This window comes from Lethenteron reissneri, chromosome 24 (assembly GCF_015708825.2).
Source record: "Lethenteron reissneri isolate LAM-NWPU_2019-01 chromosome 24, ASM1570882v1, whole genome shotgun sequence".
Classification (NCBI taxonomy): Eukaryota; Metazoa; Chordata; class Hyperoartia; order Petromyzontiformes; family Petromyzontidae; genus Lethenteron; species Lethenteron reissneri.
Genome location: NC_083802.1, coordinates 1,311,567 through 1,339,157, shown reverse-complemented (window position 1 = coordinate 1,339,157; position 27,591 = coordinate 1,311,567). Strand labels below are relative to the sequence as shown.

Below are 27,591 nucleotides of genomic sequence, written 5' to 3'. Positions count from 1 at the left end.
GTGACTGGCAACTTGTTGCAGGGAGCTGGCAACTTGTTACAGGGGCCTGGCAACTTGTTACAGGTGACTGGCAACTTGTTACAGGGGACTGGCAACTTGTTGTAGGGAGCTGGCAACTTGTTACAGGTGACTGGCAACTTGTTGCAGGGAGCTGGCAACTTGTTGCAGGGAGCTGGCAACTTGTTGCAGGGGACTGGCAACTTGTTACAGGGGACTGGCAACTTGTTGTAGGGAGCTGGCAACTTGTTACAGGTGACTGGCAACTTGTTGCAGGGAGCTGGCAACTTGTTGCAGGGGACTGACAACTTGTTGCAGGGAGCTGGCAACTTGTTGCAGGGAGCTGGCAACTTGTTGCAGGGGACTGGCAACTTGTTACAGGGGACTGGCAACTTGTTGCAGGGAGCTGGCAACTTGTTACAGGTGACTGGCAACTTGTTGCAGGGAGCTGGCAACTTGTTGCAGGGGACTGGCAACTGTTGTTGCAAGGAACTGTTGTTCTGAGCGACGCGACCTCCGGGCAGCGTTGTGACCACACCGCCCACCCTCACACACGGGGAGCGCTGCGACAACTCTTCGACTCGTCTCACCAGCACAGTCACCACCAGCACCAGCACAGTCACCACCACCACCAGCACAGTCACCACCACCACCAGCACAGTCACCACCACCACCCCGCGTGTCTCCCTTGCTCAGAGTCTGGGCAGAGGACCCAGGGGCTGTGTCCGTCACAGTCGCCCCGCTGCTGCCAACACGGCGAGTCGTCGCCTACCACGCCGGTGGTCACACCAGGGACGAACATTCGCGATAACGTGCTCCTGCTGCTGCTGCTGCTGCTCCTGCTGCTGCTGCTCCTGCTGCTGCTGCTACAGCTGCTGCTGCTGCTGCTCCTGCTGCTGCTGCTACAGCTGCTGCTGCTGCTGCTACAGCTGCTGCTTCTTACATCAAGGAACACTTTGTGCACAACGCGGAAACGCGCGCCGTTATAACGCTAAACGCGCGCCGTTATAACGCGAAACGCACACCGTTATAACGCGAAACGCACACCGTTATAACGCGAAACGCACACCGTTATAACGCGAAATTCACACCGTTATAACGCGAAACGCACACCGTTATAACGCGGAATGCACACCGTTATAACGCGAAACGCACACCGTTATAACGCGAAATTCACAACGTTATAACGCGAAACGCACACCGTTATAACGCGGAATGAGTGTCGTTATACCGCCGTTACGTTATCATTATTACGTATTCGTTACTACGTAATTACCTTATTTGTTATTACGTGATCACGTTATTTGTTATCACGTTATCGTTATCACGTTATCATTGTTACATTATCCTTATTACGTCATTGTTTATCGCTAAACGCGCCGTTCGATTTTGGGCGGCACTGCTCAGGCGGGCACCGACTCCGATCCATAATCAGGGTTTTATTTTGTGGGTCAGATCGCGCGAGTTTAAATGTGTCGTTGAACCCGCCACAGCCAACCGGTAAGGGTTTGTGGCCAATTAGTTACGAGCACTTCAGCACTTGCCGCTTGGTTTTGTGCGTTGGAGAGCAAATCCACGACGTTTGTCATTTGAGTCCCACGGCGTTTGGCTGCCGATTGCATCCAGCATCATCATCATCGTTGTCGTCGGGCGACTGTGGCCGAATCGTACTTACGCGATCAAACCCAAACGCCTCTAGTATGATTCATATTGGTCGCGAAAGCCTCCCAGGTGTCAAACGACTACTACGACTACTACTACCAGCAACAGCAGTAGCGCGTTGATCAAGGACTTGCCGTACAACGCACGGCAAAACCAACCGCCGACACACAGGATTTCATATCCACACATCGCCCCCATGCTCACTTCGCAACGGCAGCAGCAACAACGACAACACAACAACAACAACACCAACAACACAACAACATAGCGAAGGCTTTTCGGGGTTAGATCGTGTAAGTGTAAATGTGTCGTTAAACCCGCCACCACCCGACACAGCCAACCATGGGGTAAAATCGCCTGTTGGTGCTCGATGTAATAACCGGCAAAACGTCATGGTGCCCAAATTGTGAAAAACAAGAATAGGATTGAACCCTTTCTGGCTAGAAAGTAGGAGGTGTTAAGATGTTCAAACACCAAATAGATAATACAGTGATCCCTCGTTTATCGCGGTTAATGGGGACCGGAACCTCTCGCGATAGATGAAAATCCGCGAAGTAGGATTGGCCCCCTAGGAATTTCTGTATATGTGTGTGTGGGTACCAGAATGTTTAAAATATGTATATTTATACTTTATATATATTTTACTTAAATCTATTTAATTATAAAACCTTAACATTATACATTCACTCTCTCTCTCTCTCTCAAGATACAGTAGTATCTTGAGACTTGACTCCAGTAATGACGACGACAATGACGACGATGACAGACCTGTGCAGTTCGACGAATGTGATGATGAATGATGATGATGATGGTGTTACTGCACAGGTATAATGAGGCCTTTAAATCAGTTCTAAAAATCCGCGATGCACTGAGGCCGCGAAACTTGAATCGCGAAGTGGCGAGGGATTACTGTAAACCTTTTGCGAGGAATCGAGTCGACAGTAACTACAAGCAGTAGTTGCGGTGAACATGCAAACACACACGCTCTGATAACAGTGGTCAACAAAAAAAAAACATTTTTTTCTGGCCTGGACTTTTGCAGCTGTTTTAGACTAAATTTCAGGGTGCTGATTCCAAATCTGATCTCAGATTTGCTCTATCACATGTCATTTCTATGCTATCGGCATACCCCATTTTCATTGATTTTACCCGAAATTAACTCTGTCACTTATGATTGCAAGTTGTTGCGAGTCAGTGACTGCTTTAGTGTTAAAATATTGTGCTGTATTTTTAGGATAGTGTGTTTATAATATCATTGTATGTACATATCCACATTTATTTAATATTTTTCTTCTGCAGTTTTTATTGAAAATATTTAATATCTCAAAAACCTGATGTGATAGACAAAAACTGATGCCAGATTTGGAATCAGCACCCCAAAATTACCTTGAAACCGTTGGAATACCTTATGCCAGAAAAAGTGTGTTGACCAGTGTAATAGAGGGCATTGTCTTTGCGACTGATTGGCCTACACCAGAGGCAGCAGCCTGCTTTAGGGCCTAGCCTCACCACCGGTGTCAGACCAGAGAACGCCAAAAGGCGAACAGCGCAAAGGCAATGCCACACGTATCAGAGCATTTGGAGCTCGGGGTGAACATCTATTTTGTGTTTGAACATCTCAACACCACCTGTTTTATTGCCAAAGGATCAAACCTATTATTATTTTTCATACTCTGATACTGGCAAATAGGTCACATGGGACTCAAAGTGATAATGTTGTGGCTTTAACTCTCCAACACACCAGTATTGCTGAACTAGCAATGAATTGGCCACGTTTTTTTTACGCGACAAACCTTCCTGGTTGGCTGTGTCGGGTGGTGGCGGGTTTAACGACACGTTTATGCTTGCGAGGATCTAAACCAAAAACACCTCTATTGTGAATAATTTTGGTCGCGAAAGCCCTACTACGTGTCAACACAACAACGGTAACAACAACGGTAACAACAACAACAACGGTAACAACAACAACAACAACGGCAAGGGGCCGTTCGGCAAATGGCTGAGCGGTAATGCCGCTGCGGTGCTTGTGCCAGGCCAGGTTGTACATGGGGCGCTGTAACCACGGAAACTGAAAATAAGCAGACGGGGTGAGGGGTAGAGGTAGAACCAGTGGCTGGCTGGGTGATTGGGTTAAGAATATGGTCTGTGGAAGGGATGGTCCAACAGTAGTTGGTTAGGGTTAGAGCCATTATGAGTGCCTGGGTGGTTAAAGTTACGGGGAGACCTAGTACCAGCGTCTCGTTAGCTAGTTGGTTAGGATTATGGCTCGCACTAAGTACTCACGTCTGGTTGGTTAGGGTCAGGGTTATTGTTTGATTGACCATCACGTGCTTCAGCCAACCAACCACCCTCCCCACCCCGCACCTCCTCCCTTAGTCCCGTACGGCCCTCTCAGGCCTTCTCAAGGCCTCTCAGGCCCCCTCTCAGGTCCTCTCTCGGGCCTTCTCAGGCCCTCTCAGGCCCTCTCAGGCCCTCTCAGGGCCTCTCAGGCCCTCTCAGGGCCTCTCAGATCCTATCAGGCTCTCCCAGGCCTTCTCAGGCCTTCTCAGGCTCTCTCAGGCCTTCTCAGGCTCTCTCAGGCCCTCTCAGGCCTTCTCAGGCTCTCTCAGGCCTTCTCAGGCTCTCTCAGGCCCTCTCAGGTCTTCTCAGGCTCTCTCAGGCCTTCTCAGGCTCTCTCAGGCCCTCTCAGGCCTTCTCAGGCTCTCTCAGGCCTTCTCTCGGGCCTTCTCGGGCCTTCTCAGGCTCTCTCAGGCTTTCTCTCAGGCCCTCTCAGCGCCGTGCTCCCATCTTCTGGGCGCCTCTACTCCACGTCCAACGACGACAACAGTTCCTCTCCCGGAGGCTGTGACCTCTTCGCCGTGACCTTTTTCACCTTGACCTTGCCACACAGTGGCACTTTCTCACCGTGACCTCTTTACCGTGACCTCACCGTGACCTCCCCACCGCGACCTTCCTCACTGTCGCCTCTCCACCATCGTCCCGTCTCCCTCCTTTACCGCGACCCCCGGCCGACGGCTTCCTCGTCCCTGCAGGTGCCCGGCGTTGCGCCCGGCGTCCCCTGCGCCGGCGGCACCTGCCCGGGGTGGGCCCCCAGTTCCTCCTGTTTGGGGCCCCCCATCCCACGGGCCCCAGGAGATCCTGGCTGAGGAGGCTCAATGGTTCCTTCCTCCTTCTTCTCTCCCTCCACCACCTCCTCCTCGTCCACTTCCAGCAGCTCAGGGTTGACGACCATCGCCGTGGTGGCGCGATGCCTTGGCCCGGGGCCTCCATAGCCCCACAGACTCTCTGAGGGGGGGCAGCCGGCCCCCCGCGGGGGGCTGCGTGGGCTCCGGGTGGAGGACCTGTGGGCGGGCTCCGTCGAGAGGCTGCGGCGCAGGCTGGAGAGCAGCGAGCCCATCTTGTGGGGCGACGGCAGGCGGCGGCCCAGGAGGCCGCACAGAGCCCGGAGGACGGCTCGCCGGAGCAGGATGTACACCCACGGGTCGAGCACCTGCGGTGGAGTACACGGTGGCGGGGTGTTCACTACCTCGCCTGGCACGCACGAGGTCGCGGGTTCGATCCCGACGCTGACCATGCCTGGGTATTTGGAGTTTGCGTGCCTCTCTCCCTCTGGGTCGCGTGGATTTTTCTCCGGGTCCTCCGGGTTTTCCCCTCCACATTTAGATACACGTGTGTATATACCAGGCAAGGTAGCTGCGGTACACTTCAACGTGATAAACCACTTCGTCGGGCTGTCATTTGTGGCCAGCGCCTTCCTGGATAGCGGCACGGCTGCTGATCACCGGGCCAGAAGGCCCGAAGGCCCTGCCAGAGGCCCAAAGGCCCGGAACGTCGCGCGCCAGCAACGGACAGCACCGCCAACACTTTGTGATGACGGCTCAGTTGCGTTTAATTTTTTTGCGCTGATTTACATTTGTCGCCGTTGCCGTAACTTTATTTTATATTTTAAACAAATTACTTGGTGGTGAAGGTGAGCACCTGGTAGAGTGTTGGTGAGCGGTGGCGAGCGGTGGTTGTGGTGAGTGGTGAGCTCCTGTTCCGAGTGGTGCTGAGTGGTGGTTAGCGGTGGTGATGATCAGCCAATAGTTGAGTGGTGGTGAGTGGTGGTGGTGAGAATGAGCGCCTGTGCTGAGTGGTGGTGAGCGGTGGTGGTGAGCACCTGCTTGAGAGGTAGTGAGTGGTGGTGGCGGTGGTGACAATAAGCCCCTGTGCTGAGTGGTGGTGAGTGGTGGTGAGTGGTGGTGGTGAGCCCCTGTGCTGAGTGGTGGTGAGTGGTGGTGAGCGGTGGTGGTGAGCACCTGCTTGAGTGGTAGTGAGTGGTGGTGAGCGGTGGTGACAATAAGCCCCTGTGCTGAGTGGTGATGAGTGGTGGTGAGTGGTGGTGAGTGGTGGTGAGTGGTGGTGGTGAGCCCCTGTGCTGAGTGGTGGTGAGTGGTGGTGAGGGGTGGTGGTGAGCCCCTGTGCTGAGTGGTGGTAAGTGGTGGTGAGCGGTGGTGGTGAGCACCTGTGCTGAGTGGTGGTGAGTGGTGGTGAGTGGTGGTGAGTGGTGGTGAGCGGTGGTGGTGAGCCCCTATGCTGAGTGGTGGTGAGCCCCTGTGCTGAGTGGTGGTGAGTGGTGGTGAGCGGTGGTGGTAAGCCCCTGTGCTGAGTGGTGGTGAGTGGTGGTGAGTGGTGGTGGTGAGCACCTGTGCTGAGTGGTGGTGAGTGGTGGTGAGTGGTGGTGAGCGGTGATGGTGAGAGGTGGTGGTGAGCACCTGGTTGCTGCAGGCGAATCTGAGCAGCAGAAGGAACCGCTCCTTGTCGGCGCTTCGAAGGAACACGCAGTCCGGTGCCGGCTCCGGCTCCCAGAAGTAGCGCCATGCCATCATGGCGACAGTCACCTGCACACGGGGTCACGGCCAGGGGTCACGGCCAGGCGTCATGGCCAGGGGTCAGGCCAGGGGTCACGGCCAGGGGTCTCGGGGTCACGGCCAGGGGTCACGGCCAGGGCTCACGGCCAGGGGTCAAGTGTCACTAAACTAAAACTATTTTAAATGTTACCAGGTAAGCCCCACTAAGCTGTGTGGCTCTTCTTTAGAAGCCAGCTGGCTATCACGAATGATAGCTCAACGCACTGGGCTCATTTCCATCGCGTGGAAATTGATAGCAGCAGCAATGATTGTTTTGTTTTTGCTGAAGTGGGAGAGAGAGATGCCGTGGTAGGAGGTTATATAGGTAAGAGAGGGGGGAGGGGCAGGGGAGGGGGGTAGGGGGAGGGGGAGCGTTGCGTGGACGTTAGGAGAGGGACGTGAAGCTGGACGGGGGGGGGAAGTGGTCGGGGCTGGAAGTGGGAGGCTGAGAGAGCTGGGGATGCGCGGGGGGGGGAGGATGCAACAACAACAACAACGCCACTGCAGCAACAATGCCAATGAAGCCAACCATGGCAATGCAGCAGCAGCAGCAGTGCCAAACGCTGCGGATGCAATTAACTTCTTAATAGCAGCAGCCAAATACTCTGAACGCGTGACGCTGATTCTCGGGGAAAACTGGCGGACCCGGAGAAAAATCCACGTGACCACGGCCGGGGGTCCCGCCCGAGGGTCACGGGGTCACGGGTCACAGCCAGAGGTCACAGGGTGGTGGTGGTGCACGCCTGTGATCAGCCAGCGCTGTGGAGGCGCGCCTGGAAAAGGCGGTAGAGCAACTGTGGACTAATCTCCATCTGTTAAAACCTGTGGGTGAGTGTGATGGGGAGCGTTTAGGTGAGTGTTGTGGTGAGTGTCGTGGTGAGTGTCATGGTGAGTATCGTGGTGAGCACTTAGGTGAGTGTCGTGGTGAGTGTCGTGGGGAGTGGGCGAGCGATTAGGTGAGTGTCCTGGTGAGTGTCGTGGTGAGTGTCGTGGTGAGTGTCGTGGCAAGTGGGTGAGCGTTTAGGTGAGTGTCGTGGTGAGTGTCGTGGTGAGTGTCATGGTGAGTGTCATGGTGAGTATCGTGGTGAGCGTTTAGGCGAGTGGCGTGGTGATTGTTGTCGTGAGTGTCGTGGTGATTGTTGTGGTGAATGTCATGGTGAGCGTGTGCGAGCACGCACCAGGAAGGGGCTCCAGCACACGGTGGCGACGAGCATGATGGCCACCAGCTGCACCGCCATCTCCACGTCGTGCGGCCTCCGCGCCGACGTGACGGACGTGCGCCGCTCCCCGCACCACAGCCTCCGGCGGGCCCTGGCCAGGTTCACCACGGTGACCGTGTTGCACACGAGGGACGCGGCCAGGCAGGCCAGGCCCACGGCCGAGAAGAGCAGCGCGGACACCAGCGCCGGCCACCCGCTGCCCCCGGCCCGGCCGCCCCCGCCGGCCTGTCCGCGCATGTCCACGAAGCACCACGAGCCGGGGAAGTGGCGCACGTAGGCCCCGGCGCCGAGGGCGGGCAGCGCCGCCAGCGCCAGCACGGCGGCCCACGCGGCCAGCACGGCCCGGCGGGCCCCGCGTGCCGTCACGCGGGCGGCGAAGCGCAGCGGCAGGGAGACGCCCACGCAGCGCTCGGCCGCCATCGCCGTGCCCAGGGCGAGCGGCGCCAGGCCGAAGAACACCATGCACGTGCCGAAGAAGCGGCACAGCGAGCCGGCGCCGTCGTCGATCTCCTCCCAGCGGAGGCCCGCGCCGTAGGCCCGCGCCACCAGCGCGCCCGTGATGACCTGCCCGCTCATGTCGGTGAACACCAGCCCGCCGGCGAACACCAGGAAGGAGGCGCGCGAGCGCGAGCGGAAGCGCCGGTAGAGGCGCCCCACCACGAGCAGCGCCGCCAGGTTGCTGCCGGTGCCGAGCAGCATGAAGGCGAGCGACGTGCCCAGGGAGCGGCCCGGCTCCAGCGGCCCCGCCGGGCCGCACGCCGCCGCCGCCGCCGAGGTGGTGTTGGGGCCGCCGGGCGGCTCTAGCGGCGGCGGCGACAGGGAGACGGCAAGGCCGCCCGGCGAGTCGCCCATCCTCGACCCTCCTGCTCCTCCTCGCTACTCTCAAGTCCTCCTCCTCCTCGTCGTCGTCGTCGTGGTGTAGACGTCGCCTCCTCTTCTCATTCTTCTCCCTCCTTGCACCGCGTGCCCTCGTGTGTCGCTCTCCCTCCTACAGCCACCACCTCCTCCTCCTCCTCTTCCTCGTCCTCTTCACGTCCTCCTACCGACTCGGGGTCCCGACAAAGCCGAACCTGGACAGAAAGGTGGTGGGGAGGGTGGGGGTGGTATCACTGGTCAGGAGGGGTGGGGGGTGGAGGGTGGTGGGAGATGCACGTGGCCCCCGCATCCCGGCGACGCCGTCCCCCCCGTGCCGAGCCCGTCTCTCCCGCGTGCCGGCACGGAGATCCACGTGCCCCGCGAGCCCCTTGCACGTTGGGCCCCTCCGAGTCGATATTCTAACCCGCAGCCCTCGCAGGGCGTAAATCCTGCGGCCCGAACCCTCAACGCATTCCCTAAACCCCCGAAGCGCACAGCCCTTAACTCCCCTCTGGCGCAGACGTAAATCCGGCCTTTTCATTCCATCATGACGTTGTAATATTTTACCCAGGAGACGCGTCACCGAGTCTCGATGACTCTCAGGGCGGTTCCCAGCTGGGAGGCCCAGAGATGGCCCCCAGCGTGGGACCGGTGGCCTCACGACGGGAACGATCACGACGGACACGGTGACCTCACTACCGACACGGTGACCTCGCTATGAATACGGTGACCTCGCTACCGACACGGTGACCTCGCTATGGACACTGTGACATCACGACTGACACCGTGACTTCACTAAGGACACTGTGACGTCACTACCGACATTGTGACTTCACTACGGACACTGTGACATCACTACAGACACTGTGACATCACTACGGACACTGTGACCTCACTACGGACACTGTGACCTCACTACGGACACTGTGACCTCACTACGGACACTGTGACCTCACTACGGACACCGCGACCGTGCAATGTGTTCGTCCGCTGTCATAGAGACAGAGGAAGAGAGGACGACTCAGAGAGAGGACGACTCAGAGAGAGAGGACGACTCAGAGAGAGAGAGGACTCACAGAGAGAGGACGACTCAGAGAAAGAGAGAGGGGGGGGGGGACTCAGAGAAAGACAGAGAGGACGACTCACAGAGAGAGAGCAGCAGCGCCTCCAACTCCTCTGAGTGAGCAGCAATTACCAGATTATCGGCATACATAACATGGTTGACCAATAGGGAGCCATCCCTTGACCGCACCCGAGCATCGATCAGCCTCCCATTGTATCTGTACCAAATGGGAATTCCTCCGGTACAGCTATTGAAGGCTTCACGAACTACGTGGTCGAAATAGATGTTAAGTAATGTGGGAGCCAGAGGACATCCCTGTCGCACCCCAAGGTGAACAGGGAATGGCTTTGACTCCCGGCCACGTAGTTTTACCCGGGCCCGCTCACCATTATGAAGGTCCTTAATGATCGTGAGCAAAGGGTCAGGGGACTCCGAAAGCACGAAGAACACTACGGCACACACACGGACACAGACACCCACACACACACACTAAAATGCACAACTGTCGAGCAACTGCGCTTGTGAAGGAAGAGCTGCTTGAAAACGTGCGAACGTATCCATCCGGTGCAAACGTCCTTGACACGATTCGCCTGGGAGAGTAAGTTCCCTGATGTGAGCATTCATCCGCTCGCAACTTTGCCTGCGTAGCTTGGGCCCCTCGCGTTCTGGTGTGGCGGTGGGGGGGGTCTCTGAACTGGTGGGGGGCGGGGGGGGGAGATTCCCGTGATGAGTTGCAGGGGTATGAAGCTCTGGGTGTGACCCCGACTGCTATGAAGGGAGCTCGCGATACAAGGAAAAACGATGACACAGCGCGTATGTGTCCATGTCCATCCGCGCATCCAGAGAACATTGACCACAAAGTGGTGAAGAGTTTCACTTCTCGTCGAGTCACGGACACCCCTTACCCACCTAGCCACTCATTAATCCACCCACTCACCCACCCATCCACCTAACCACCCACTTAACCACTCACCCACTTCACTCACTCATGAATCCACCCAGCCACCAACCCATACACTCGCCCGCCCACCCACTCATCCACCTACCCAACCATTCTGCGACCGACCCACCCACTCATCCACATGTCCACCCACTCATCCAATTACCCACCCACTCTACCACTGACCCACCCACCACTCACGGCACCCACTAATTTCACCCACCCACCTATCCATCCACTCACGAATCAAACCCACTGACTCACAAACTCACTCCCCACCCAGTCTCCCTCTCTCGGCGTGTGGTGTGGTTTTGTGTGGTGTGGATGGTGATATTTGGCTTGGACGCAGCCTAAATGGTAAAATAACAGACAGCGTCTACCGAAATGGGAACGTACACTGATGCATATCTGAAGGCAGATTCGCATCATCACCCAGCACAGAAATCCTCTCTCATCAAGACGCTCATACATCGGGCAAAAACAGTGTCAGATGGTGAAAGTCTAAGGAGCGAGATTAAACATGTTAAAGAAGCGTTACGATTGGATGGCTACAATAATGCTCAAATTAACAGAGTTTCAATGCCAAACCAAGATCGAACAGCAATACTGCTGAAAGCGATCAGATTATGAAACAATTAAAATACCAAATATCGCGGTAACTAACAAATTAGTTCGAGTTTTGCAAAAGCAAAACATTCAAGTAAGATTTGGTACGGGACACAACATTTTTAAACTAGTATCTTGTACTAAAGGTGAATTGCCTAAGTTGTCAACAGAAGGTGTGTATCGGATTAAATTGCGTATGTGGCAGATGCTATATTGGACAGACGGGATGTAACATTAATAGCGTAAGATTAAAAGAACACCAAAAAAATATGAAATACTCTCAAACACAACTGTCGGCAATTGCAGAAAATGGTCGCCAACAAGGACACTCAATTGATTTTGACAACGTTGAAGTGTTGTGTAAAACGAATTATTACTGGCCAAGACTAATTAGAGACTCCATTGAAATTGAGAGAAATAAAACATAACGTTAACCCCTCTATTCTTAGGTTTTTTCGGTAAAGTCACGTCGGTAAAAAATTTAAATTTATAAAAGTAAAATAAAAAGCACGTTTCGGAGGCAACACAAGCTTCCGTCTTCAGGTGGAACCGTCACAGCACGATAGCTGTATCAAGTAAGATAAATTCCAAGAAAACAGTCCTTGTATATATATTTTATTTTACTTTTATTAATTGTAATTTTTTACCTACGTGACTTTACCGAAAAAAACTAAGAATATGAATCCTTGCAGTCACGAAAGCTTCAAATCTAGATATAACCCCTCTGACAACTCCATGCTAAGTGCGGCCTGGAAGCGTATTATGAAATAATACATATTACAATTATAATTCCTCATAGAGGAAACACATACTAGTTACTAACCTATTATATGAATACAATAGCCCCCCGTCCTCTGATATCTGCATCTGATTGGGTTCAGGTGATGACGTCATCCTGCTGCTCTATTTAAGACCTGGAGCAGGTGAATGGCTTTACTATTCTGTCAAATCGCCCGATGATTTTGGATGTAATTTACCAGCGAAACGTCGTACTCCTCGAATTGTAAATGCTGTGGGCTGCAGTAGTAACAGTTTGGCATTTTGTTTGCGTGTCGGGTGGTGGAGGGTTTCGGCACATTTATGCTCACGCGATCTAACCCAAAAACCTTTATTATGAATAATATTGGTCGCGAAAGGCCTACGTGTTAAACTGCTGCGTTGGTGACGGTGCGTTGGTGACGGTGTTTGCTGGAGATGGGGCGGTGATCTTATTCTTTCGTATAGCCGCTGATGTAGATGCAACGACGACAATTTCACATTCACGTGGTCAAAAAAGACAGATGACCACGTCTGGCGCAGCGGAGTGTACCGCTGTGATGCCTCCCTTCGACTTTGTGGATTGGGCATTGGGTCGTTCATACGTTGGTATGGTCTGGTCGTGATGTGGATGTTGCCGTGGCGATGGAGGTGTGGCGTTGATAAGGGTATGATGGTGGTGGTGATGGTGATATGGGTGTGGTGGTGATGTGGTGGTTGTGATCGGGTTGTGGCGGTGGTGATGATGTGGGTGTGGTTTAAGTGCTGGAGGTGAGGTGGTGATGGTGGTGATGTGGCTGTGGTGTCTGATGCGAGTGTGGTGGTGATGCGGGTGTGGTGGTAGTGGTGTGGTGGTGTTGGTGGTGATGGGCCTGTGTTTGCGATCAGTTTTGTAAACATTGACCCCTGACCCCACACACAACACTTGCCAGACCTGATTTGTTTAGAGATAAAAATAAAAATTATTCCGCTTCACCTGTGTCAGCGCAATGCCACAACAAAGACAAAGATCCCCCGTGTAGCCTTAACAGACTGTAGAGACAAGTGATGTTAGCGAGTAGCACCTATGAAGGCCGGAACGGCACACAACGTGGGTGGGTGGCCAGCACCACGCCCGGCCGCCTTTGTCTCCCCAGTGGCGATGTTGACTACACACCGCACTCGGTACTCATTTGAGGCTGAGTCGATCTCAGGGGAGCCCCAGGACCGGTTCAGATAATCGTCGCCGGTGGTATTGGTGGCCGTGAGCGGGGAATCGAACTCGGTTCGCCGGTGTTCGCGCACAAAGACAAAGATCCCCCGTATAGCCTGGGCAGTCTGTTGGGGCAAGTGCTGATAGCGAGCTGCTAGCAACCCTGTGAAGGCAGACAACGGCACGCTAATTGCTGCGCCACCGCTCCCCAGGCAGGCAGGCAGGCAAGGCCCGCGTGGGGAGTGATTTCAGCGCAGCACTTTCTCGATTACAGGAGGCCACGCGAAGTGGAGATTATTGCCCCGGTAATTATCGGCCGAATTATCAATATTTATGCGCGGTGAGATGTAATTTGCGCTATGAAATGGTTTCGTTGGAGGGAGTTTATTTGGGGGTGCCGTGGTGGCGGGATGTTAATTCCCTCGCCTGGTGTGCAGGAAGTCGCGGTGTCTGAACCCGACCCTTGACGCCTGCTGCTCGACATTTAGAGGCGTTTGCGCGTCTCTCTCTGCCTCTCTCTCTCCTCCTCCCTCCCCCTCTCTATCCACCTCCCTCTCTCCCCCTCCCTCTCTCTGCCTCCCTCTCTCCCCTCCCTCTGCCCCTCTCTCTCCCCTCCCTCTGCCCCCCTCTCTCCCCTCCCTCTGCCCCCCTCTCTCTCTCTCTCTCTCCCCGTGGTCGCGTGGATTTTTCTCCGGGTCCTCCGAATTGCTCCCCCCAACCACGTTTAGAATCAAGCGTCTCGAGTTATTTGCCTGCTGCTATATACATCCACGTGGCGACGACGATGATGGATGATGATGATGGATGATAAGGCTGTAGCCATGGAGTCAAGTTTGGGGGGGACCAAATTTTCCTGGGCCCCCCCCCCCAGAAAAAAGATTAAAATTGAAAACTAATTTCCTGCCTAAAGTAAAAAAAAATTCACTAACACATAGGATGGACTTTTTATTAATTTTTTACAATAACGTCTAATAGTGTATTGTATTACATTGCTCTGTTTTTTCTTTTTTACCTTTTCTTGTTTTATTGTATGTAATGGCAGATATTAGGGATTAATACAGTACAACCATAACCACAATCACATAAACAGAAATCTATTTTGTAGCAATATATTGGGGTGCGGACATTTTGAGCATATTTGAATATTGGAGGAAGGGGGATGTCACGTAGGTAGAAAAATTAAACAAATTTAAATTCATATATCACGACGTTTCGATCGAAAAAATAATTCAGCAGTTCCACTGCTGGATTATTTTCTCACCTGAGGACGACCGCTTGTGTTACGATCGAAACGTCGTGATAAATAACGTTTTTATTTTGTTTTATTTTTCTACCTACGTGACTTTACCGAAAGAACCAAAGAATATGGATCCCTGCAGTCACGAAAGCTTCAAATGAACGTCGTTCAACTTCTTGGTTCTTTCGGTAAAGTCACGTAGAAGGGAAATAATAAAATAAAACAATAAAATAAAAATATATTATTTTATTATTTCCCTTCTACGTGACTTTACCGAAAGAACCAAGAAGATGAATCCCTGCAGTCACGAAAGCTTTAAATCGAAACTAGCTGTACTACCCGGCTTCGCCCGGGACTTGTATCTACCACGGCCGGCCGCCTTTGTCTCCCCAGTGGCGATGTTAATACGCTACAGTAGTTAAGTTACTCGTTTGAGGCAGAGTCGACCTAGGGGAGGTTCAAATAATCGTCACCGGTGGTGGCCGTGAGCGGGAATCGAACTGAGTTTGCCGGGTTGGTAGCGCAGCGTAGCGTTAAGCACTACACCCACCGCTCCTCACACACCACACACGCACAGACACACACACAGACACACACACAGACACACGCAGACACACACAGACAGAAACACACACACAGACAGCACGCTAACCACTACACTACCGCTCTCCACACACCACACACGCACACACACAGACACACACACAGACACACACACAGACACACACACACAGACAAAGGCAGCACGCTAAGCACTACACTACCGTTCCCCCTACACAACACACGCGCGCGCGTCCATAGGTACACATACACGCGCTTGCTGCAGACACACACGACTTTCAGGGTGCATACGGCAGTAAACGACTGAAATAATAAAGCGGCAATGCTGTGTAAGGAACGCCTTAGACCCGCATTATACATTTGTGTAATGCGAGCGTAAACACACAAACACACACAAACACATACACAATACACACACACATACATGCAGACACACAGACAGACACATAACACACATACATACACACACATACAAACACAGAAACACATACACACACATACATAGACACACACATACATACACACAAACACATCCACAGACGTACATACACACATACATACAGGCACGCAGACATACACATAAACACATACAAAAAAACCCACATACATACACACACACATACATACACACAAACACATGCACACACATACATACACACATGCATACAGACACACAGACATACACATAAACACATACACACATACACATGACCCGGCTTCGCCCGGGACTTGGATCCACCACGGCGGCAAAACCGACATACATACACACACAGACATACACACAAACACATACACACACATACATACACACATGCATACAGACACACAGACATACACATAAACACATACACATGACCCGGCTTCGCCCGGGACTTGGATCCACCACGGCGGCAAAACCGACATACATACACACACAGACATACACACAAACACATACACACACATACATACACACATGCATACAGACACACAGACATACACATAAACACATACACATGACCTGGCTTCGCCCGGGACTTGGATCTACCACGCCCAGCCGCCTTTGTCTCCCAAGTGCCGATGTTAATACGCCACACCAGTTACTCGTTTGAGGCTGAGTGGACCTAGGGGAGGTTCAAATAATCGTCACCGGTGGTGGCCGTGAGCGGGAATGGAACTGGGTTCGCCGGGTTGGTAGCGCAGCGTAGCGTTAAGCACTACACCCACCGCTCCTCACACACCACACACGCACAGACACACACACAGACACACGCAGACACACACAGACAGACACAGACAGACACACACACACACAGACACAGACAGCACGCTAAGCACTACACTACCGTTCCCCCTACACAACACACGCGCGCGCGTCCATAGGTACACATACACGCGCTTGCTGCAGACACACACGACTTTCAGGGTGCGTAAGGCAGTAAACGACTGAAATAATAAAGCGGCAATGCTGTGCGAGGAACGCCTTAGACCAGCAACACATTTGTGTAATGCGAGCGTAAACACACAAACACATACAAACACATACACACACATACATACACACACATACACACAAACACATACACACAGACATACACATACACACAAACACACACATACATGCACACAAACACATACACAATACACACACACATACATGCAGCCACAGACAGACACATAACACACATACATACACACACATACACACACATACATAGACACACACATACATAGACACACACATACATACACACAAACACATGCACACACGTACATACACACATACATAGAGACACGCAGACATACACATAAAGACATAAAAAAAAACCCACATACATACACACACACATACACACAAACACATACATACACATACATACACACATACATAGAGACACACAGACATACACATAAACACAAACACACATACACATGACCCGGCTTCGCCCGGGACTTGGATCCACGATGCCCCGCCGCCTTTGTCTCCCCAGTGACGATGTTCACACACGACAGCAGTTACGCTTTTGAGGCTGAGTGGACCTAGGGGAGGGCCAGGTCCGTTTCAAATAATCGTCAGCGGTGGTGGGCGTGAGTTGGAATCGAACTGGGGTCGCTCAAGCAGCTTAATGACTGTTTGTACAAAGAACATATAAAGAATCGATTATAATAACCAGGCAAGAGTCCACATTATAGACTGCCAGTACACGCACTCAGCTTCATAAGCAGGCTAGAGTGTACATGATAGAGTGGCAGTACGCTCACCGAGCTTAATAAGCAGGCTACAGTGTACATGATAGACTGGCAGTACGCTCACCCAGCTTAATGAGTATTTGTACAGTGAACATTAAAGTAATCGATTGTTGGCGCGTTGGGTTTAAAAGTAATATTAATAGCACACATTGTGGTGGGGGTGTAGTGAAGAGTAGGAAAAACTTTGATGAATTTACCTCAGAGTGGCGTGGTGGGTGTCGAGGCCTAGTAGCGTGCAAAGCCTGCGGCCTCGCCTAAAATTGTCGGCTTGGAAGAGGCAGGGTACGGGTGGCGTTCCTCCCCCCCCCTAGCGCTCCAACAATACTGTGTAATGGCTATTATTTAATTAAATACGGAGCTTATGAAAGTGGCGAAGGCGTAGCTAGCCGTTGGCAGGGGCAACCGCCGTCCAATGAAACTGCAGCCCTTGGCGAAGGCGTGGCTAGCCGTTGCCAGGTCCAATGAAAGCGGCGAAGGCGTGGCTAGCCGTTGCCAGGGGCAACCGCCGTCCAATGAAAGTGCGTATGGGCCAAAGTCCACACACACACAGACAGACAGACATGAACGATTTTATATATATAGATGTAACGTCGTTCAAGTTCGGTGCCATTCGCACGTGCTCCTGCAAGGCGGTTGTTTGTCGGGCGCCGATTCCAATTCGGTTGTCTCCGATCTGATTTCTTGCGCGGTGGAGCGCGCCTGAGTTGTGAGTGACGGGCTCGGTCTCTCATCTCGACGCGTCGTTGTCTCTCGAAGGAGTTTGTCTGCTGGAGTGCCACGCTGCTCCGGGTTGAGGCGACGACGGTGGTTTCGCTTCTCTCGACTCCGATGTGTGTCGTGGTCAAATGTTGTCATCAACATTTCGTCCACTTCCCGCTGTCCAATCGATTCCACATTTTGCACACGCGCTCACATCCGGCGGCAATGCATGCCTGCATCAAAATCGGCATCGAATAATCAATCGATTGGCTCTTTTAAAGCAATGAACGGTTGATTAATGAAATATTTATTTGGCGAGGTTAAAAAAAACGCCGCCGTCCCTAAAACTGTGGGTTCGCCTCGACCAAGAAGCAGGCGCCGCGCGTGTCTCTCGCGATCAAGACGCCGTCCCACTCCCCCTTGTCCCACCGACTTATTTACTTTTGAGTGCACTTTAAAATCAACCCGTTGTTTTATATATAAAACAAAACTTAAAAAAACGAGTTTATTTGTTGATGCGCTCGCACGCACGAAGACAAACACCAAAGATGCCCCGGGGTGGCCTTGGCCGGTGCGAGTGCTGTTAGCGAGCACCTATTAAGGCCGGCGATGTTGTAGCCGACGGCGCGCCCGGCCGCCTTTGTCTCCCCAGGGCAGATGCTTACACACATCCTCGAGGTCGACTCAAAGATGAAGACCACCCCCCCCCCGTATGGCCTCAACGGACTGATGGGGCAAGTGCTGTTAGCGAGCACCTATGAAGGCTGCCGGCACTGTGACACACGAGGGGGTGGGTGGCCAGCACCACGCCCGGCCGCCTTTGTCTCCCCAGTGGCGATGTTTCAAACACACCCCACCGGGTACTCATTTGAGGCTGAGTCGACTTGACACACTCACACAAAGATAAAGTTTCCCCGTATAGGCTACACAGGCTGTTGGGGGAAGTGATGTTAGCGAGCTCCTATTAAGGCTGGAACCGCGAGCGAGGTGGGGGGAGGTGGGGGGGGGGGGTGTGTGGCCAGCACCACGCCCGGCCGCCTTTGTCTCCCCAGGGCCAGTCTATCGATCTATGCGACTCGTAAACTCGGTCGGCTCTACACACACAGACAAAGATCCCCCGTGTAGCCTTAACAGACTGTTGGGGCAAGTGCTGTTAGTGAGTAAGCACCTACGAAGGCCGGAAACGGGACACGAGTGGGGTGTGAGTGGCCAGCACCCGGCCGCCTTTGTCTCCCCGGTGCTCATGTTTACACACTCACACACACGCTCACACACGCGCGCACTCATTATCCCACGCAGTCCTTATCGTGATCAGACGTCGCTATGAGCTCACAGATTGTTAACAGCATCGAGCTCATGTGGCTAATGAGACCCATTAGCACCACTACCATCACCCCCTCCCCACCCCCATCACCACCACCAGCACCACCTCCTCCCCCGCATCATCTCCACTCCTCCGTGATCATCATCACGACATCGCCATCACCACAACATCACCATCATCACCACCATCACTACAACACCACTACAACACCACCACAACATCACCACAACACCACCACTCACCTCATCATCACCACAACACCACCACTCACCTCATCATCACCACAACACCACCACTCACCTCATCATCACCACAACACCACTATCATCACCACAACACCACTATCATCACCACATCATCATCACTACAACACCACCACTCACATCATCATCACCACAAAACCACAATCATCATCATCACCACGACATCGCCATTATCATCACAACACCACCATCATCACCACATCACCATCACCACAACACCACCACTCACCTCATCACCACCACAACACCACCATCATCACCTCGTCTAGTGATGATGGTGATGGATCATCTCATCTAGTGATGATGGTGATGATGGATCATCTCGTCTAGTGATGATGGTGATGATGGATCATCTCGTCTAGTGATGATGGTGATGATGGATCATCTCGTCTAGTGATGATGATGATGGATCACCTCGTCTAGTGATGATGGTGGTGATGGATCATCTCGTCTAGTGATGATGGTGATGATGGATCATCTCGTCTAGTGATGATGGTGATGATGGATCATCTCGTCTAGTGATGATGGTGATGATGGATCATCTCGTCTAGTGATGATGGTGATGATGGATCATCTCGTCTAGTGATGATGGTGATGATGGATCATCTCGTCTAGTGATGATGGTGATGGATCATCTCGTCTAGTGATGATGGTGATGATGGATCATCTCGTCTAGTGATGATGGTGATGGATCATCTCGTCTAGTGATGATGGTGATGATGGATCATCTCGTCTAGTGATGGTGGTGATGATGGATCATCTCGTCTAGTGATGGTGGTGATGATGGATCATCTCGTCTAGTGATGATGGTGATGATGGATCATCTCGTCTAGTGATGATGGTGATGGATCATCTCGTCTAGTGATGATGGTGATGATGGATCATCTCGTCTAGTGATGATGGTGATGGATCATCTCGTCTAGTGATGATGGTGATGATGGATCATCTCGTCTAGTGATGGTGGTGATGATGGATCATCTCGTCTAGTGATTATGGTGATGATGGATCATCTCGTCTAGTGATGGTGGTGATGATGGATCATCTCGTCTAGTGATGATGGTGGTAATGGATCATCTCGTCTAGTGATGATGGTGGTGATGGATCATCTCGTCTAGTGATGGTGGTGATGATGGATCATCTCGTCTAGTGATGATGGTGGTAATGGATCATCTCGTCTAGTGATGATGGTGGTGATGGATCATCTCGTCTAGTGATGATGGTGATGATGGATCATCTCGTCTAGTGATGATGGTGATGATGGATCACCTCGTCTAGTGATGATGGTGATGATGGATCATCTCGTCTAGTGATGATGGTGGTGATGGATCATCTCGTCTAGTGATGATGGTGATGATGGATCACCTCGTCTAGTGATGATGATCACCTCGTCTAGTGATGATGGTGATGATGGATCACCTCGTCTAGTGATGATGGTGATGATGGATCACCTCGTCTAGTGATGATGGTGATGATGGATCATCTCGTCTAGTGATGATGGTGATGATGGATCATCTCGTCTAGTGATGGTGGTGATGATGGATCATCTCGTCTAGTGATGATGGTGATGATGGATCATCTCGGCTAATAATGATGATGATGGACAATCTCGTCTAGTGATGGTGGTGATGGATCATCTCGTCTAGTGATGGTGGTGATGATGGATCATCTCGTCTAGTGATGGTGGTGATGGATCATCTCGTCTAGTGATGATGGTGGTGATGGATCATCTCGTCTCGTGATGATGGTGGTGATGGATCATCTCGTCTAGTGATGATGGTGATGGATCATCTCGTCTAGTGATGATGGTGGTGATGGATCATCTCGTCTAGTGATGATGGTGATGGATCATCTCGTCTAGTGATGATGGTGAGTTTTATTATCTCCTCGCTTGACATAATTCACTACTCACCACGCGCGCGACACTCACCTCTCAACTCACCACTCACTCACTCACTCACCACTCACTCACCACTCACTCACTCACTCACCTCTCAACTCACTACTAACTCACTACTCACTCACTCACCACTCACTCATCTCTCAACTCACCACTCACTCACCAGACACTCACCATTCACCACTCACTCACTCACCACCCACTCACCAGACACTCACCACCCACGAGCTGGACTCACCATTCACTCACTCACCACTCACTCACTCACCTCTCAACTCACCTCTCAACTCACCACTCACTCCCCACCCACTCACCAGACACCCCCCACTAGCTGGACTCACCACTCACTCACCACTCACTCACCCACTCACTCACTCACCATCCACTCACCCCCCACTAGCTGGACTCACCACTCACTCACCCACTCACTCGCCCACTCACCCACTCACTCACTCACCCACTCACTCACCACTCACCCACTCACTCACTCACTCCCCCACTCACTCACTCACTCACCCACTCACTCACCACTCACCCACTCACTCACCCACTCACCCACCACCCACTAGCTGGACTCACCACTCACTCACTCACCGGACACTCAAGCGCTCACTCACCCCGATGTTGATAGCGAGCCGTGCACCCAGCTCCTCCTGCCCGTGTACGGCCTCGTGTCAGACCTCAGCGGATGAGTGACTCGGGTGAGGGACTCGGGTGAGTGACTCGGGTGAGTGACTCGGGTGAGTGACTCGGGTGAGTGACTCGGGTGAGTGACTCTGGTGAGGAACTCGGGTGAGGAACTCAAGTGAGGGGCCGCGTGGTCCCTGGACCCCGCATCGCAGCCGCGGCGTGCGAATGGAGGAACCCCAAAAACACTCCCAGAGCCACACACACCGGGGGTGACCCAACCCAGCATCCCCCGCCCCCCTCACCCCTCCACTCACTCACCCGCCCCTCACCCTCCACCCTCCCCCCTCACCCCCTCCACTCACCCTCCACTCACCCGCCACTCACCCTCCACCCTCCCCCCTCACCCCCTCCACTCACCCGCCCCTCACCCTCCACCCTCCCCCCTCACCCCCTCCACTCACCCTCCACTCACCCGCCCCTCACCCTCCACCCTCCCCCCTCATCCCCTCCACTCACCCGCCCCTCACCCTCCACCCTCCCCCCTCACCCCCTCCACTCACCCTCCACTCACCCTCCACCCCCCGCTGCCCCGCCCTCCGCCCTCCCGCTCCCTTCCTCAATTCCTTCTCGCACCTCACCCCTTCGATCATCCCGCATTCACCGCCCCTCACCATCAACCCCTCATCTCACCACCTCCCCTCACCTCAATTCACCCTCTCCTCTCCTCACCATCATCCCTTCACCTCACCAACTTCCCTCACCTCAACCCACCTCCTCTCACCAACACTATCACGCTCCCTCACCACCCTCTCCTCTCCTCACCACCTTCGCTCACCTCATCAACTTCCCTCACCTCACTACTCCTTCCCATCCCCTCACCTCACCATGTTGCCTAACCTCACTCTCACCACACTTCTCTTACCCCCCCACCATCCTCCCCCCCCGTTCATTGACCATTTCCTTATCCCCCCCCTCACCGCTCCCCCCCTACCCCTCACCCCCCGTAACCCCTCACCCCCCCATACCCCTCACACCCCCCCTACCCCTCACCCTCACCCCCCCTACCCCTCACCCCCCCTACCCCTCACCCCCCCTACCCCTCACCCCCCCTACCCCTCAACCCCCCCTACCCCCCCTACCCCTCACCCCCCCCTACCCCTCACCCCCCCTACCCCTCACCCCCCCCTACCCCTCACCCCCCCTACCCCTCAACCCCCCCTACCCCTCAACCCCCCCTACCCCCCCACCCCCCCCCCCACCCCTCACCCCCCCTACCCCTCACCCCCCCCTACCCCTCACCCCCCCTACCCCTCACCCCCCCCTACCCCTCACCCCCCCTACCCCTCAACCCCCCCCTACCCCTCAACCCCCCCTACCCCCCCACCCCCCCCCACCCCCACCCCCCCTACCACCCCCCCTACCCCTCACCCCCCCTACCCCTCACCCCCCCTACCCCTCAACCCCCCCTACCCCCCCCACCCCCCCTTACCCCCCCACCCCCCCCTTACCCCCCCACCCCCCCCTACCCCCCCACCCCCCCTTACCCCCCCACCCCCCCCTACCCCCCCCACCCCCCCCCTACCCCCCCCACCCCCCCCACCCCCCCCTACCCCTCACCCCCGTTACCCCTCACCGCGGCTAAGTGATCGCTCGGCATGGCCATAATGAGCCTGCGGAACTGCCGATACGGGTCACGTGGTGTAATCGAGTCCCACGCGGAGCAGCAGCGGCAGCGGCGGTTGTCGGCGGTGATGAGGCCGCCGCTACTCACCGCGCGGTGACCCCCTGCGACGCAGCTGTGCCCGGTAGCCGTATCGCTCCGCGCCCGGGGAGTGACTCGGTTCACGGGTCACGCAGAGAAACTCTCACCTGGAGTGTTGTGGGTGGGGGGTTAATGTGTGAGCGGGACAATTATTATTATTATTTTACAAAAAAATTCACGGAGCTACGAGTTTAAAAAAATAATTAATGGGAACTAGTTCCTTCGAGAACATTTGTTTTCGTTTGAAGTGATAGTCTCAGCACGGTCCACTGACGACTCACACAGAGACTCACACAGAGACCCAGAGACTCACACAGAGACTCATGGACTCACACAGAGACCCATAGACTCACAGGACACACACAGAGACCCATAGACTCACACAGAGACCCATAGACTCACAGGACACACACAGAGACCCATAAACTCACACAGAGACCCATAGACTCACACAGAGACCCATAGACCCACCATAGACTCACACAGAGACCCAAAGACTCACAGGACACACACAGAGATCCATAGACTCACACAGAGACCCATAGACCCACCATAGACTCACACAGGGACCCATAGACTCACACAGAGACCCATAGACTCACATGACTCACACACAGACCCATAGACTCACACAGAGACCCATAGACCCATGGACTCACACAGAGACCCATAGACTCACACAGAGACCTATAGACTCACACAGAGACCCATAGACTCACACAGAGACCCATAGACTCATCCAGAGACCCATAGACTCACACAGAGACCCATAGACTCACACAGAGACGCACAGACTCACACAGAGACCCATAGACTCACAGGACACACACAGAGACCCATAGACTCATGGGACTCACGCAGAGACCCATATACTCACGGGACACACACAGAGACCCATAGACTCACATGACTCACACAGAGACCCATAGACTCACAGAGACCCATAGACTCGGGTATCGACCCAAAGACTCACAAGAGACACATAGACTCACAGAGAGGACAAATACGCACATCGAGTGAGAGGGTTGGTGAGTAAATAATTGAGTGGGTTCGTGGGATGATGTTTGAGTGGGTGAGTGAGTGAACGAGTGGGTGAGTGGGATGATGTCTGAGTGGGTGAGTGGGTGAACGAGTGGGTGAGTGGGTGAACGAGTGGGTGAGTGAGTGAACGAGTGGGTGAGTGAGTAAACGAGTGGGTGAGTGGGATGATGTCTGAGTGGGTGAGTGGGTGAGTGGGTGAACGAGTGGGTGAGTGGGTGAGTGAGTGAACGAGTGGGTGAGTGAGTGAACGAGTGGGTGAGTGAGTGAACGAGTGGGTGAGTGAGTGAACGAGTGGGTGAGTGGGTCAGTGAGATGGTGGATGAGTGAATGAGTGAGATGGTGGGTGGGTGAGTGAGTGAGTTAGTGAGTGAGTTAGTGATTGAGTGAGTTAGTGAGTGAGTTAGTGTAGTGATGAGTTAGTTAGTGAGTGAGCTAGTGAGTGAGTGAGTGAATTAGTGAGTGAGTTACTAAGTTAGTGAGTGAGTGAGTTGTTCAGGGTGAGAACTCCGGGGGCCAAAGGATATCATCTCATTCGCGCGAGAGACCATGCGTCACTGATCCAAAAACAACACCACAGCTGTGACATCACGCGAGAAATACAAATAATATCCTCAGGAATATCAATCAGTGTTTAATAATAAACTGCCCGGAGCGTAAGCCGGCTCGGGCAGATTCTTTTCAGACCGCCACGTTGGCTCTGAAATGTTAACTACCTCGCCTGGTCTACAGGAGGTGGAGGATGCGATCCCGAGCGTGACGCCATTGTATTCATGTGTACACACACAAGGATATAGGAGACACGTGGGCAGTGTTAGTCTATGGGCAGTGTTACTCTATGGGCAATGTTAGTCTATGGGCAATGTTAGTCTATGGGTAATGTTAGTCTATGGGCAATGTTAGTCTATGGGTACTGTTAGTCTATGGGCAATGTTAGTCTATGGGCAATGTTAGTCTATGGGTAGTGTTAGTCTATGGGCAATGTTAGTCTATGGGCAATGTTACTCTATGGGCAGTGTTAGTCTATGGGCAATGTTAGTCTATGGGTAATGTTAGTCTATGGGCAATGTTAGTCTATGGGTAATGTTAGTCTATGGGTACTGTTAGTCTATGGGTAATGTTAGTCTATGGGCAATGTTACTCTATGGGCAGTGTTAGTCTATGGGCAATGTTAGTCTATGGGCAGTGTTAGTCTATGGGCAATGTTAGTCTATGGGCAGTGTTAGTCTATGGGTAATGTTAGTCTATGGGCAGTGTTAGCCTATGGGCAATGTTAGTCTATGGGCAATGTTAGTCTATGGGCAGTGTTAGTCTATGGGCAATGTTAGTCTATGGGTAATGTTAGTCTATGGGCAATGTTAGTCTATGGGTACTGTTAGCCTATGGGCAATGTTAGTCTATGGGCAATGTTAGTCTATGGGCAGTGTTAGTCTATGGGCAATGTTAGTCTATGGGTAATGTTAGTCTATGGGCAATGTTAGTCTATGGGTACTGTTAGTCTATGGGCAATGTTAGTCTATGGGCAATGTTAGTCTATGGGTAGTGTTAGTCTATGGGCAATGTTAGTCTATGGGCAATGTTACTCTATGGTCAGTGTTAGTCTATGGGCAATGTTAGTCTATGGGTAATGTTAGTCTATGGGCAATGTTAGTCTATAGGCAATGTTAGTCTATGGGTACTGTTAGTCTATGGGTAATGTTAGTCTATGGGCAATGTTACTCTATGGGCAGTGTTAGTCTATGGGCAATGTTAGTCTATGGGCAGTGTTAGTCTATGGGCAATGTTAGTTTATGGGCAATGTTAGTCTATGGGCAATGTTAGTCTATGGGCAATGTTAGTCTATGGTGCAGTGTTAGTCTATGGGCAATGTTAGTCTATGGGCAATGTTAGTCTATGGGCAATGTTAGTCTATGGTGCAGTGTTAGTCTATGGGCAATGTTAGTCTATGGGTAGTGTTAGTCTATGGGCAGTGTTAGTCTATGGGTAGTGTATATGTACCGTATGTTGAAATTCTTTCGCACCGCACATAGCTAACCTTGCTAGTTGGGGGTGCGGGGGAAGGACACCACACGTGATGATGATGATGAAAATTATTTAATGAGGCTGCTGATGAAGTGGTGACCCGGGTTCAATTCCCGCTCACGGCCACCACCAGTGACGATTATCTGAACCGGTCCCAGGCCTCCCCTAGGTAGACTCAGCCTCAACATGATTCCTGGTGGTGCGATGCATAAACATCGCCACTGGGGAGACAAAGGCGGCCGGGCAGGCGTGATGCTGTCCACTACACACCCCCTCGTTTGCCACGGTCCCGGGCTTCATAGGTGCTGCTGCTGCTGCTACTCGCTACGAACAGCACTTGCCCTGACAGTCTGTTAGAGGCTGCACGGGGGATCTTTGTCTTTGTCTCCTTCATAGGCGCTGCTGCTGCTACTCGCTACGAACAGCACTTGCCCCGACAGTCTGTTGTTAGAGGCTGCACGGGGAGGGGTTGTGTGGATGTTCGTCTTTTGATGGTGGTGGGAGGGTAGCAGCTCGGTTGTTTAATCGAAGAGAAGGTTAAGGTTGGGGTGAGTGATTGGGTTAAGGTTCAGGTAGGGGTGAGGGATTGGGTTAAGGTTGGGGTGAGTGATTGGGTTAGGGGTGAGGTATAGGGTTAGGGCTTGTGGTGAGTGATTGGGTTAGGGGTGAGTGATTGGGTTAGGCTGAGGGATAGGGTTAGGGGTGAGTGATTGGTTTAGGGGTGAGTGATTGGGTTAAGGTTTGGGTGA

General features: G+C 53.0%; 1 protein-coding gene across 2 annotated transcripts; it reads right to left on the bottom strand.

The window, feature by feature from the left end:
* Nucleotides 1-658: 658 nt before the first annotated feature.
* LOC133346383 (thromboxane A2 receptor-like) lies at nucleotides 659-23,903 on the bottom strand. Of its 2 annotated transcripts, none has more exons than XM_061557898.1 (4): nucleotides 23,792-23,903; nucleotides 7,727-8,838; nucleotides 6,414-6,539; nucleotides 659-5,149 (listed from the first exon to the last, which is right to left on the bottom strand). In XM_061557898.1, exons 2-4 carry the CDS (start codon nucleotides 8,618-8,620, stop codon nucleotides 4,652-4,654), a joined length of 1,518 nt encoding a protein of 505 aa, XP_061413882.1. In that variant the 5' UTR covers nucleotides 8,621-8,838; nucleotides 23,792-23,903; the 3' UTR covers nucleotides 659-4,651. The 2 variants fall into 2 exon arrangements, with proteins under 2 accessions (XP_061413882.1, XP_061413881.1); XM_061557897.1 differs by lacking the exon at nucleotides 23,792-23,903 and adding an exon at nucleotides 22,008-22,288.
* Nucleotides 23,904-27,591: the final 3,688 nt, after the last annotated feature.